Source organism: Pipistrellus hanaki (assembly GCF_964339955.1).
Source record: "Pipistrellus hanaki genome assembly, chromosome: 7".
NCBI lineage: Eukaryota > Metazoa > Chordata > Mammalia > Chiroptera > Vespertilionidae > Pipistrellus > Pipistrellus hanaki.
In genome coordinates this window covers 38,376,700-38,390,073 of record NC_140509.1, presented here as the reverse complement: position 1 = coordinate 38,390,073, position 13,374 = coordinate 38,376,700, and the positions used below count along the sequence as shown (strand labels likewise).

Below are 13,374 nucleotides of genomic sequence, written 5' to 3'. Positions count from 1 at the left end.
AAAGGCATAGCCCTTTCTTGGACTCCAGACTCTTCCCACTTGAACCATTCAGCATGGCATGCTGCTGACATTTCACTAAGAGATCTTTTTAGAGAGTGGCAATGAAGCAGGGGTAAGTGCGATTTTACTCGATTTTTATACCTGTGTTTGGCACTTACATGTTTTACTATTTTTCCTCAGTACATGCAAAAATGTCCAGGTGCCATTCCTTTTTTTTTTTTTTTTTTGGTCTGGCAGGTGTCAAACTTGTGCATTCACAAGACCCAATGCTTTCCACTCTTTGTGCCTTGCTGGTCCTGGATGTGTCCCCCTTATCTCTGTCTGTGTAAACCTCACACATCCCGGGAGGGACATTTCACCAAACCTTCCTTAGCCATGCTCTGCCCTGTGTTGTTCCATTCTGTTTCACACGTGTGGTTTAAGTAGATTTTCTAATCCTAAAGATCAGGGATGATTTTATACTTCGTTATCTCACCCGTAACACTTGGTGTAGCTCTCTCCGCAGAGTCAGCCTGAAAGGTCTTGGTGGGTTGTCCTGGCTTTATGTCTAGTTCGCTGAGATGGACAGCAGACGTTAGCAGAGACAGCTTAATAGCTGATCATGACAGATCTGTGGGCTGATCAGAGGTTTTCCCTGTGGGACAGCCATCAGAAGGCAATTCCTAAATATGTACACAGATAATAATTTAATTTAAAAAAAATTTTTAAATATAAAATAAAATAAATTAATAAAAAAGAAGGCAATTCCTTTCTGCTCTCTTCTCCCAGAATCTAGACTAGTGTCCCCACCTTACTTTTGTTGTTTTATTAGCTACGTGTTATTTCTGTCATTTTTCCCCAAGTTAGTATAAAAAGTATTGCCTGTTTTAAGTTCTCAGTGACAAACAGTAGCGTAGGGATCTCTCGGGCGGTTATGGCAGAGCTGCTGGGATGATGGACCTCTCTGGGGCTCTAGCGGGTTTGCTACCACAGCCCAGGGTGTGGCTGTGGGTGGTCACCTTTTGTGGATAGATGGATGTCAAATAGAAAACCAGAGAGTATACTCAGTCACAACAGGAGATGCCCACTTCCAGCTGCTGCTGGGGCCATCCTCTACTACGGGATCTAGGAAGCCAAGGAGTTAGTTCCTTGGATTTAAGGAAAAGGAGGCAGGAAGCCTGAGAAAAGGCCCTGTTCCTGTGGCAAAGGAACCTTGTTAGCGAAGGAAATGCAGTATGCATGCCCCCAAGAGTTAGAGCCTCTTTCTTGGGCAGTTTCTTTGCCTTCTTTCCCTCTCAAGTTTCCCCCACCACATACTGCACCCACCCACACTGTCCTCTTGTTCTGTCTGTCAGGGCTGCTGTCGAGGCTGCCGCAGCCTGCTGGAGTGCATTTCCTTGGTCCTAACTTCAGATCTAAATTCGCCCCCTGGTGGCTGCTGCAAATTCTTTGGAGAACTTGGCTATATATACTTAAGTACATTTCCAAAAGCAGTGAAATAGTAACTTCTATTTTGAATTATCTTTAGCTAAGCATACTTTTTCTCTCTGCTTTAAAATCATTTTATGCTTGTCATATTTCTTTTCTGAATTGGCTAAGACAGCATATGAACTTGTCTTTTATTCCGTGTTTTTAAAATAAATGAACTATAGTGGTTAACTATTTTCTTCTTTGTATATTTGTGCTTACCTGGGAACTTAAGTGAAGGGTGAGTACTATATCGAGTGACTCTTTTTTTTTTTTTGCATTTGGTTATTACTAAAAATGCAACAAAAAAAACCACTCTTAAGAGTCCACATTTGGTATTTAGAACATTTAAAATTGATTTCTGTCCATTTTACACATCTGTGTTTTTCATTATACTTTTTCATTTGTCTCACAAGTTGACTGGCATAAATGGTTTTACTTTGGTTTGGTCTTCTTGGATCAAGACTAACAGTCTCTTTCTCTCTTAGATACTAGCATATATGTATGTATATTTACAAATATATATATATTTCTTTTAGATTTTAGAAATCAAAGGTTTTTTTTCCCATTTATTTAGTAACCAAAAGATTTTCCCATGTCATATAACAAAAGACAATTTTATAAAGAAAATTAATTATTAAAGTTGTCTCCTGGTTAGCTAAATGTATAATACAAAACATTTTTAAATTTTTTCTATAAAAATATGTATGCCCTTTATATTTAGTACCTTAAAGAAACTAATGTTTGGAACATTTATGCAATACTTTATGGTGCACCTTTGAATATTGTTTGCTTCTATGACTCCATAGACCAAAGAGAGAATTTTATTTTATAAATGGGTTTCTAACTGTTGAGGGTGCAAGAAATGCAAGATAAACCTATTGTAAGTAAAGTTATTTGGAAGACAGATTTTTCACATCTGTGTTTTATTTTTGTTGTTGTTTATTTTTATAACTAGCACTTATAACCAGAACTATGTAGGGGTTATTGTTGTAAATAAGAAATAATAAAATGTCCTCTTTGGATACCTTACTATTAACATTGTGGAAGTAAATCTTGGCACTTACTCTGTGCATCAGAAAAACCCACATATTGGTTTGTAGCATTTTACAAGATTTAGGGTAGATTACTTTAAAGTCATTTATTCTCTTCTGAAATTGTATTCGTGTTTTATTTTCCCCAATACAGTTCACTAAGTGCTAAGTTTCTCTAGCTAAAATAAATATAGGTCTGTAATAAATGTCATTACTTATATATAAAGCACTGTAGCCTTTTCTTTTATAAAGGAGAAATGATCAATGGTAGGAAAGAAAATCAACAAAGGAACAAGTAAAAGGAAGCAGTCAATGTATTATGTACGGGAGGAACAACTGTGCTGGGCTGTGTGTGTTTCCGGCAGGACCCGCTGGAATGTGAAATGAGCACAGGCTCTGGGCATCAGACAGACTTTGACTGGAGTCTTAAATCCACCACTAACTCGTAGAGAGACTTGGCAAGTTACTTACCTCTCTGAACTCAGAGCCTCGGATTTTAACCCGTGATTAATGATCCTTTTTAAGTCATGTCCCAAGGGAGCAACTCTTCTCACCTTCCTGATGAAATCTTGTTAAAGGCTGGATCTGGTCCATGGGAACGGAGGTCACACATCCTAACAGTTTAGTTTCACACAAAATAATGTTTGAGACTTTTGGTTAATTTACATTCTTATACAAAGAGTACGTAAATGTATTCTCATTCAAAAATCCAGATAATACAAAAATATATTTCACTGCCTACACAATGCAAGCTGCTGTGTAAAGTGCCAGGAATATAATGAGGTGGGTCCCCTCATTGCTAAGAACTTAGCATCTAATGGAGGATACAGGCCTTTACACAGTTAAGATACAGAGCAGTAGGTGGCATGATAGCTCTGCAGGGACAATAGGGAATTTTCATTTGTTGATCTAATCTATGGGATAACTACACGTGTCATTTAGTAATGGCATTTGTGTAGGAGCTTGGCAAAATAATTCTTGTGCCAATTATGATGTCTTATGCTTATATTTGAGCATGATATCCTTTAATGGCAGATAGAGCAATTCTCTCATGTTTATTATATCTTTAGTATTGCTATGGAGTATACAGTATGTTAGAAATGTTTATGTATTAGCTTGGTAACATATTTCAAAAGGCGCTTGCATATCCTCAGTTCTCTTTTCTGTAATAGTATTCCTCATGTGTCAGGACCACTGAGCACTCCTTCATGAAATTGCTAGAGAGATCATTTAATTTCAATTAATTCATTCTTAGAAAGTGGCGATGTCTATGGCTTCTATGTTTTCTTTGCCAAGTTCTTGGATTTTTACTTAGACTTAGTTCCCTTCCTTTTCCACATAGATAAAGGAAAGAATGGTGGGAGCGGAGAAATTAGTCAAAAACGCATTAAGGAGTTTTTGAATTCCTGCTATATAAGATTTTTAGGTGCCTAAGTAGCTTTTTATAGATGTAGAGTGCACTAAGATTCACTTGTTTCAGTAGGCCCTTTTAAATAAGCAATATAGATAAATGTATATCCTTTTCTTTATAGGATATGTCATTCTTAAGATTATATTTAGCCAAACTACACATAACCAAATTAAATGTTACATTTATGCTTCTACCTTCATAATATAGTAGAAATTTCTATGAGCCCTTTCTTTATATTAATTTTAAGGAAAAATTAAGTTTAAATAGAAAATGGCAGGCACATATTTGCAAATGAAGTTGAACATAAAGGGTATTAACCAGGCATATACTACTACGAGATTTGTTTTGCTATATCCAATAACAAAAATTCATGATAGTGTATAAAATTCAGTTACTAACTCTGCTAATTTTTTCTGCTACTACGATATGTGATATTTTCTCTAAGATAAGTAGCAAGACATCCCTGACATCCTATAAGACCCTGACAATAGGCTTCTTATTGCAATGTATTTTTAATTCCTTTTGTTTTATTGTTATTTTCCACCAACTCAGGTTGGTGAAATGTAAGCTGTTTAAGCAGATGTTTCTGAAGCACTTTCTAGAAGTGATGTGCAGTAGTCACTGCTATTTATAACTTAAAAAAAATTCTTCCTAATTTTCCTTCGCTGCTTTAGAAATAAACATTGAGATTACTGTTCATTTTTAAGCTAGTCCTTATAGGATAATAGGAATATTTTTATAGATTTTATTATAACCATTAAAAACACTTAAGGAAGTTGAGGCATATTTCAGGCACAGGGCTCATAGGATTTTTTTTTAATTTTAGTGTTTATTTTATACCTCACAATTATGATTAATTAATCACAGTATACTTTAAACTTAATGAGTTTTGTAATTTTTAAAATAATAAATCAGATTTTTTAATTCTATTGTATAAAACGTATTTTTCCCAAGTTTTGGAGAAAAAATATTAAATTCCAATTCAGACAGCTTACTTTTGATGGACATGGGCAATAATGATCAACTTGAAGAATTAAATTGCTAGAGATATAGGGGGAAATTCTTAATTTAAGAATTTCTAATACTAGAAATTTAGTGGGTGTGAGACATTAGAAAAGGATGTCAAAAAAGAGACATATGTACTACTATTTGTAATATTTTAAACAATAATTTTTTTAAAAAAAATGCCATAACTGAGTAAAAGATAGAAAGTATTAAATAGTATGTACATTACTAAAAAAAAAAAATGTATATTGACCAAGTGATAGTATCAAATTTAAATGCTTCTACATGTATATTCAGTTTTAATTTTTTTTGTTGCCTTTTAGATCTGGTGCTCCCTCTCCATTAAGTAAGGTAAGTTTATTTTTTGTTGGGTTTTAACAATTTTAACCATTTTTCGAGGTGCAGTTTAGTGGATTACATTCACATTGTTTAGCAACATTGCTATCATTCATTTTATAATGTTTTTTATCTTCTAAAACAGAAATTCTGTACCTTTGAAACATTAGCTTTCCACTTCCCCAATTCTATTTTACTTTCTGTCTCTGTTTTACTTTCTGTCTCTATTTTACTTTCTGTCTCTGTTTTACTTTCTGTTTCTATTTTACTTTCTGTCTCTCTGATTTTAAGTACTCCGGGTACCTCATATAAATAGAATCATCCAGGAACTATCATTTTGTGACTGGCTTATTTTTCTTAGCATAATATCTTCAAGGTTCATCCATGTTGTAGCATGTCAGAATTCCTTTCCTTTTCAAGACTGTATAATATTTCATTATATGAATATACCACATTTTGTTCATTTATTCATCTTCAATGAACACTCTGAGTTGCTTCCACCTTTTGGCTATTTTAAATAATGCTGCTATGATCATGAGTGTATAAATACCCCTTCGAGTCCCTGCTTCCAATTCTTTTGGGTGTACATATGCAGAAGAGGAATTACTGGATCAGGTGTAATTTTTTTTAAATATATATTTTATTGAATTTTTACAGAGAGGAAGGAAGAGGGTTAGAGAGCTAGAAACATCAATGAAAAACATCGATCAGCTGCCTCCTGCACACCCCCCACTGGGGATGTGCCCGCAACCAAGGTACATGCCCTTGACCGGAATCGAACCTGGGACCTTTCAGTCCACAGGCCGACGCTCTATCCACGGAGCCAAACCGGTTTCGGCTGTAATTTTATTTTTAAATTTTTGAGAAAAGGTAAGATAAGTTTTTATGCATTCTTTATATTTCCTAAGTCCAGTGTATTATCATAATGTGAACTAGTCCTTTACAACTGAGACCAAGTGTATCTGTAACATTTTATTAGTTGAAAAGCACTTTCACATGCTCTAAATCACAGCCCCATGAAACAGGTAAGGCACATGATATTATGTGTGTTTTAATGGTAAAGAAACCAATTGTAGGTGGGAATCTTTCCACAGTGTGTCTTTGTGGGTTTGTTTGTTTTTTCTATTTTGGTTAATTCTTATCTGAGTATATTTTTTCCATCAATTTTTTAGAGAGAATGGAAGGGAGGGAGGGAGAGGGGGAGAGAAAAAGAAACAGAGAACCACCGAGGTGAGAGACTAAATAGTTGCCTCCTGCACGTGCCCCAACTAGGGGATCGAACCTGCAACCTTTTGGTGTGTGGGCCAACACCCTTACCACTGAGAAACCCCAGCCAGGGCCACAAGCATGCTTTTTAGACAGTCTACTTGAATAAATGTAGCTACTCCCTTACCTCCCTATCTCTCTTTAGCGTGTTTAAGGACAGGATTGGCGTTCTCAGTGGCAGGAGTGTTTCCTCCTGTAGATCTGTGGTTCATGGGTCTGCAGAGCGGAAGTGCCGTTGCTCTGTGTCCTGCAGATTCGGGTTTGACTAGAGTGTGCTGTGCATCTTCGCTTTCAGTCTTCTCCAGCCACAACTGTGACGTCTCCTAGCTCCACACCAGCGAAAACTATTGACACGTCCCCACCGGTTGATTTATTTGCAACTCCATCCTCGGCTGCCCCTGTCAGGTGAGTCAATGAGTATTCCGGGAAGGCTTATTAGTATGTTGATGTTGACAAGTTATTGTTGTTGTTTTTTTATGTACTGAATCCAAATGATTTCGGGAAATGAAAGCTAATCCTAACATGTATTACTGAGGTTATTTTTAGGTACACAAAGTAAGTTATTTCATACCTGATACAGTTACTGAGGCCTGTACCTCTAAAAGCATAAGAAGGACCTAAGCTGTGGAAATCACCTTGCTGCCCACACATTTGGGGAAGGAAGTGGAAAAACCATGCACACGTTGCAAGTTCTTCTGAAATTGGCTGACACAGAAAATGTTTTCTAAAAAGTGTTTATTCTTGTGGGAAATTTAAATGTTGTCTTAAAATGCCTTTTTTTTTTTTTTTTTTTTTTAAAGCTTGCAGCTGGAGGTCGATTAGCTGGTGTATCAGAGGGACTCAAACCCAGGTGTTAGGAAGGGACCACGGTGGTGTTTTTCATGAGCTTTAATAGCACGTAGAGGTCAGAACGGTGGCGAGAAAGGCAGAGATGACTGTGCGTTCTGTGAAATCTCAGGGCTGCCTACAGCGAAGCCCCAACTCGCAGGGGCTTCCTCAACTAATAACTTTAGGGCAACTCTTCGTTTGGCTATTTTGCCTTAGGATTCTGGTCTCATTTTGTACTATCTGTGGCTCTGGTTGTGAATGCCCTATATTTAGAGACTTAAATTTTGAACTAAGCAGTAAATCTAAATAATGCACCCACGTTAACAATGTATGTTATCCTCTATTGCTTAGTTTGGCTTTTTATAATCTCCAACTTGGTAAAACCAAGACCTTTCTGTCTCTATACTAAGATAAGTTACTTCTTATAAAAGCTCTGATATGAATATTAATAAATATACTTTCCTATTCTGGCAGTTATACCTGTTGTATTTATTAAGTGGACATCAAAAGTAGGCAAATTTCAAGGGTTTAGAAACTGTTTTTAAGTAGCAGAATCTATTCTTCTTGGAATTCTAATCTGTAAAAAAGAAAAGATGTATTGCTGATTATGAAGAGTGGATGGGGAGCCTGGGATTCTGATGGCTTGGTACCTGGTCTGATGACCTTTAGGCCAGGGCGCTTTAAACCTGGATGCACATGTGAAACACTCAGGGTCTTGTTAAAGTAAAGTTTCTGATGTAGGGGATAATGAAGTAAGCCTGAGATGTCGAATTTTTTAACAAGGTCCCAGGATGTTACTAGTTCGGGGTCTACACTTTGAATAGCAAAGCTCTAGATTCCTTCTTAGAACTTCTGCAAATGGAGGAGCTTTGAAAATCAAAGCCCCAATGAGTAAAAATATATATATGTATTTTCAGGTGAGTCCTCTTTATAGCCAAAACTGATACGTTGTACTTTTATTTAGAAAACAAGGTACATTAGTAATTATTCATTTTACTATCTTTGGTTTATAAATAAAGTATTCTTCTCAAAACAAGAATGTTTTTCATTAAAAAATTTTTAAATAGAGAAAAGAAATTACCCATAACCCTCTTACCCTAATACCTTTAATATTTGGATGATGGTTCCTTTTGTCACAGTCCTCCTAACAAGCATTTCGTAACATGATTAAGCTAATTCCACCTTACATTGAGGCATTTAGGTTTTCCCTTTTAATTTCTGCTCTGGTGAGTGACTTATAGCTTGAAATATGACTTAACTTTATTGTTGTCTATAGAGCAAGAGTTGGCAAACTATGGCCCAGGAATCAAATCTATCCCACTGGCTGTTTGTTATCATTAAAGTTTTACGGGAACAAGGGCACACATACTTATTCATGTGTCATCTATGTCTTCTTTCACTTTTACGGTGGCAGAGGCAAGCAGTGATGGAGATTATCTAGCCCACAAGCTTGAAATACATAGCCTCTAGCCCTTTACAAATCGCATTTGCCAACCCTTGGTGTAGAACAGGGGTCTTCAAACTACGGCCCGCGGGCCACATGCGGCCCGCAGAGGAGTCTGATCCGGCCCGCCAGGTTTTTTGGGCAGTGAGCGCAGCCGAGGTGTTACAGTAGGAATTAGTAGTTCATATAGTCCGGCCCTCCAGCTCTCTGAGGGACCGTGATCTGGCCCCCACTTTAAAAAGTTTGAGGACCCCTGGTGTAGAAGAACTACTACTGTATTTTCCAAGATATTGTTCTCTTATTTGATTTAAAATCTGCATAATTTTTTCTACATAATTCTAGTAAGAATATCTTTACATTATAAAGCTTCAAAGTCTGACTTTAAAATCATATTTCCATTCAGTACTTCTAAACCATCGAGCGATCTCCTGGACCTCCAGCCAGACTTCTCCTCTGGAGGGGCGGCAGCAGCCGCGGCACCAGCACCAGCACCGCCTTCTGGAGGAGCCACTGCGTGGGGAGGTGAGTGAAACCGGACAGTCAGGCCATCTCTCCACTTAGTTGCTTTTACGCAGGCTATAATTGTTATGCTTACCTTCTGAGGCTCCAAAATGGCGCTAGAAACTTGGAGAGAAATGTCCACAATGCCATCTATTAATTGAAAATATATATTGAGTGGGACAGAGACAGAAGAAGTACACATCATACAGTTAAAATGTTCATGTAGCCATCTAGTTTTTATTTTAAAGGTTGGAACAAAGGCAGTACTTTCCTTTGCTGTTCTAAAATTCTGGTTACAGTTAGTCTTGTTTTCTAGAGATTCGGGCTTTAGAAGTCTGGGTATTGCTGAACATTTATGAGATTATGCAAAGACAGCATTTCTAATTTGGTTTTTTTCCATGGAAAACCTTCCTTCATGGATTCCTGACAGGAATTTATTTTATTCACATTGTATTTGACTTAAATGCAGTTAAAATCTGGGATAGCTTTGTCGCTGGAGATTCAAACTTCTCGATTTCTCGCAGGCGCGGGATTCTTGCGAGATCTTTAGAAATGAGTTTTCTAAGACTTGCACGGGAGAACAAGATACGGTAAAAGGCTTTATTTGCATGGAGTTACATCTCTCAGGTTGCAAAGTCCCATGCCCCTTAACCCCGTCCTGAAAAGAGGGGCAGCTGGGAGTCCAGTAGAGCCAAAAGGGGGCCGGTGTCCAGAGCTTCTGCCCCACGTTGCAACCAGATCCAGCTCAGCATTCAGGTGGATTAAAGTCCATTAGTCCACTGCGTGGGCACAGGGCAGTGCACCTCCTGCAACAGGAGAGCCAGGAACCCGGCACATCAGAGAGAGGGAGAGGGGCTCTGTAATAAACCAGTGACCCAAAATAACAGCATAGGCGATCTGATCCTGATTCCCTCCTGGGGGGTCATGGAGAGGAGTCATGCTCCAGGCCTCTGTCTTCTTTAGTGAAAGGAGTATCTTTGCTTTAAGTCAGCCTTTTCCATTGTTCTTGTGCATAGAGTTTACCACACCTTTGGAATTCTGGGTTAATTCTCTTTTTTAGAGGCATAACCACTCTCAAGGGAGCACATAATCTTGTTAACTATCCTATGGTACCGTCATTGTGATTTCCCCACCTTCACATATGTTCCTTACGTCCCCTTCTTCGTTCCAAATGTACAAAAAGAACTACAAAGCTACCATGCTCTGGAGCATTTGAGATCTTGCTTCTTGTCATGTCATCCAGGCAGCTCAAATAAACTCAAACAGGCTCTTACCAAATTCTTTACAAGTTTGGACATTTCTTACATTGACGCTCTAAAAAAAATTGTTTTGGTGCCAAAAGTTAAAAAATATTGTAAAATAAAACACACACACCAAAGAAAAATGTAGGTGAAATCTTTTTCAATTTCAATATGACATTTTAATTCACACTCATCTCCAAGGAGTTTTTGCTAAGACACATAGTATCGTGAAGAACACGTTTTAATAACTAATTTCATTATAACACTTTTCAGTCTTTACTTGTTAGAAATAATAACTATTGGTGACAGACACTGAGATGTCAGTAGGTCTAGTCGTGTGGTTTCAGCCTGGACTGTCTGGCCTGGTCAGCCAGTTTGTGTGAGACTCCAGAGAGCCGCTGGTATCCAGTCTGCTTTCTGCCAGCGAAGCTATAACTCTTTCTTGTCCTTGAGAGAAAGGTGCTTTTTTTTTTTTTTTTTAATCTTTATTGTTCATATTATTACAGATGTTCCTCTCCCCCCCCCACCCCCATTGCTCCCCTGCTTTTTAATAGTTATGCAGAGGGCTTTCTGGGCAAGCAGAAGCCTTGAGTTAGGTCCTGCTGGCCACTTTTTGATGGTTAGACAGCATTAGTCTTCTATCTCAGCAAAATGCCTACAGCCACAGTACTGTATATCAGAGGAAAAGTCAGCTGGGGAGAAAAATGCTAATAAATAAATTTCCTAAGCAAAATAATAAAAATCATAAGCCTTAAGAAATTGAAGTAGTATAATATGAAGTTGAGAAGTCATAGTCACCCACCTTCAGTTTGCATTTATTCTACAGATACCCAGTGATGGTTGAAGATTTGAAGATGATGCTAAATTGTAACAAATACATTTTGGCTTATGTGGCTAAAGAAAAAAAATCACTTTTTCAATCTTGTTTGATAAGATTAGGCTGATTTTATTATTGAAGCATATTTTAATTTGTTTAACTAGACAGTACAATACGAACTTTAAAAGCTAATTAGACATATTTGGATATTCTTATCTGACCATAACACAGTAAGAGGATTTCATTTTCAAATTACCATCACTGCTTCAGGCGTTTATAAATATTGCCATTTTAGGAGGAATATTGTAAATGATACTATTTTTTCCCTGTTGGCGTAAAGCAACCAAATTTTAGCAAATTTATATTTTGGTAAATTTAATTTAAATAGTGCTTACAATATTTGGCATCCTGTGAGCTAATAATGAACATGTTTCACTGAAAAGAATACAGAGCATTTTTTAAATTCCTACTTTTGGCCCCATAATCGGGAGAGTTTTTTTTTTTCTTATAATAAATTCATCTCTCAGCACAAACAAGTGAGCTTTGTATGTTATATTTCTGTGTACTTTAGAACTGGAAAAACAGATTATTTCTTATTACAAATTCTTGAAGACAGATTTCTGCTTTTTGAGAGGCATGGAATTACTGCTAGGGTTTTAATTAGAATTAATGGACCTAATAAGAATTAATTATCAACATGTATTTGAAAGCTCATCAATATTATGTCATTATATGACTTTAATAATTTCCATGTAGAATATTATCTTCAGTAAAAGCAGTTTTTAATGACTCATATTACCATTTTCTTGTTAATTAAATCTGGGGGGGGCATATCTTTAGGCTATTTTCATACACATACATTTAGACAGAAGCACACACACAGAAAGATTAGAAGCTTTGATATTCACAGATCAATAATGAAAATTATAATTTAACCTAAATGTTAGCTATAGCTAGCATTTAATGTAAGCATTTATATGTAACAGATATGGATAAGCACTTAAATATATTAACACATTTAATCTTTATAATAACCTAAAAGGTTAGCCATAGCTCACTGTAGGATATAGATTTCATTGTTAATTTAGTTGTAGGTCTGTTTTCTTGGTTACAGAGAATATTTTTAGTGATTTCTATTATTTAAAAAATCTGATTATATACCATTTGCAAGTGGATTAACTCTGCTATTGTAGCTTTTTTGGATAGATTAATTCTTTACAACAAGTGGTAGTTTTGAGAATCTTTAAAACTGTTCTTAGCATCCCAAATTAGAGACTTTAGGAGAGAAAATTTTGCATAAAGCAAGATATAAGTAGCATAAATTTTGTTTTATCTAGAAAATGAAGAGTTTGGAGACTAAAACCTGTGGTTTCCAGGAATGGAAAAATTTTTCATCACCAATTATTCAACAATATGATTAATTACCTCAGACATTTTCTTAGGAAGTTTTACTTTCTTCTTCCATTTTATCACTGCTGGAAGTTTCATCATCTCTCTCCCCCCCCCCCCCCCAGTTGAACAAAATACTAGTCAAAGGCAAGGAATTAATATTTTAATCTTATAAATATATGGCTTCTCTTGACATCTTTTATATTTTTAAAATCTTTTTATTTCTCTCACCTTCTAGTATATGCAAATAAGTTTTCTCCTCCTTAACAAATGTATGAAATCAGTTGCTCATTCCCCATCATAGGTCTGGAAACTGTGCTGTCACCTGGCTTTTCATTCTTCTGCTAAGTCTCATTGAAGCTTGAGATATCCGTGTTGAAAAGGGCAGGCGAGGGAGAGTCCCACCAATGCCTGGAAAAGAGAGAGGCCAAGTCTGTCTGGCTTCTGATGATCCACTTTGGTCATCCTAAAATACTTTTAGGCCTTGTGACTGGAGTGACGCTTATATTGGGCCAGGTATTGTTGGTATAAGAAATTTCTTATTGGAAGAACCTTCTGTTTCTTGGGGTTGTGGACCTGGCCACCTAACAGCAGAATATACTTTAGCTCCAACATACTAGTAGGTCCTTTTTGCATGCTATTTATTAAGTATACAT

General features: G+C 36.7%; 1 protein-coding gene across 13 annotated transcripts in view; it reads left to right on the top strand.

The window, feature by feature from the left end:
* Positions 1 to 13,374, top strand: part of SNAP91 (synaptosome associated protein 91) — a 117,462-nt gene that overhangs the window by 62,524 nt on the left and 41,564 nt on the right. For all 13 annotated transcript variants that reach the window (XM_084890617.1, XM_084890620.1, XM_084890621.1 and 10 more), the window contains 3 exons: positions 5,220 to 5,247; positions 6,794 to 6,903; positions 9,174 to 9,292. In XM_084890617.1, the coding sequence (XP_084746743.1) occupies positions 5,220 to 5,247; positions 6,794 to 6,903; positions 9,174 to 9,292 (257 nt within the window). The remainder of the gene's footprint in view (positions 1 to 5,219; positions 5,248 to 6,793; positions 6,904 to 9,173; positions 9,293 to 13,374) is intronic.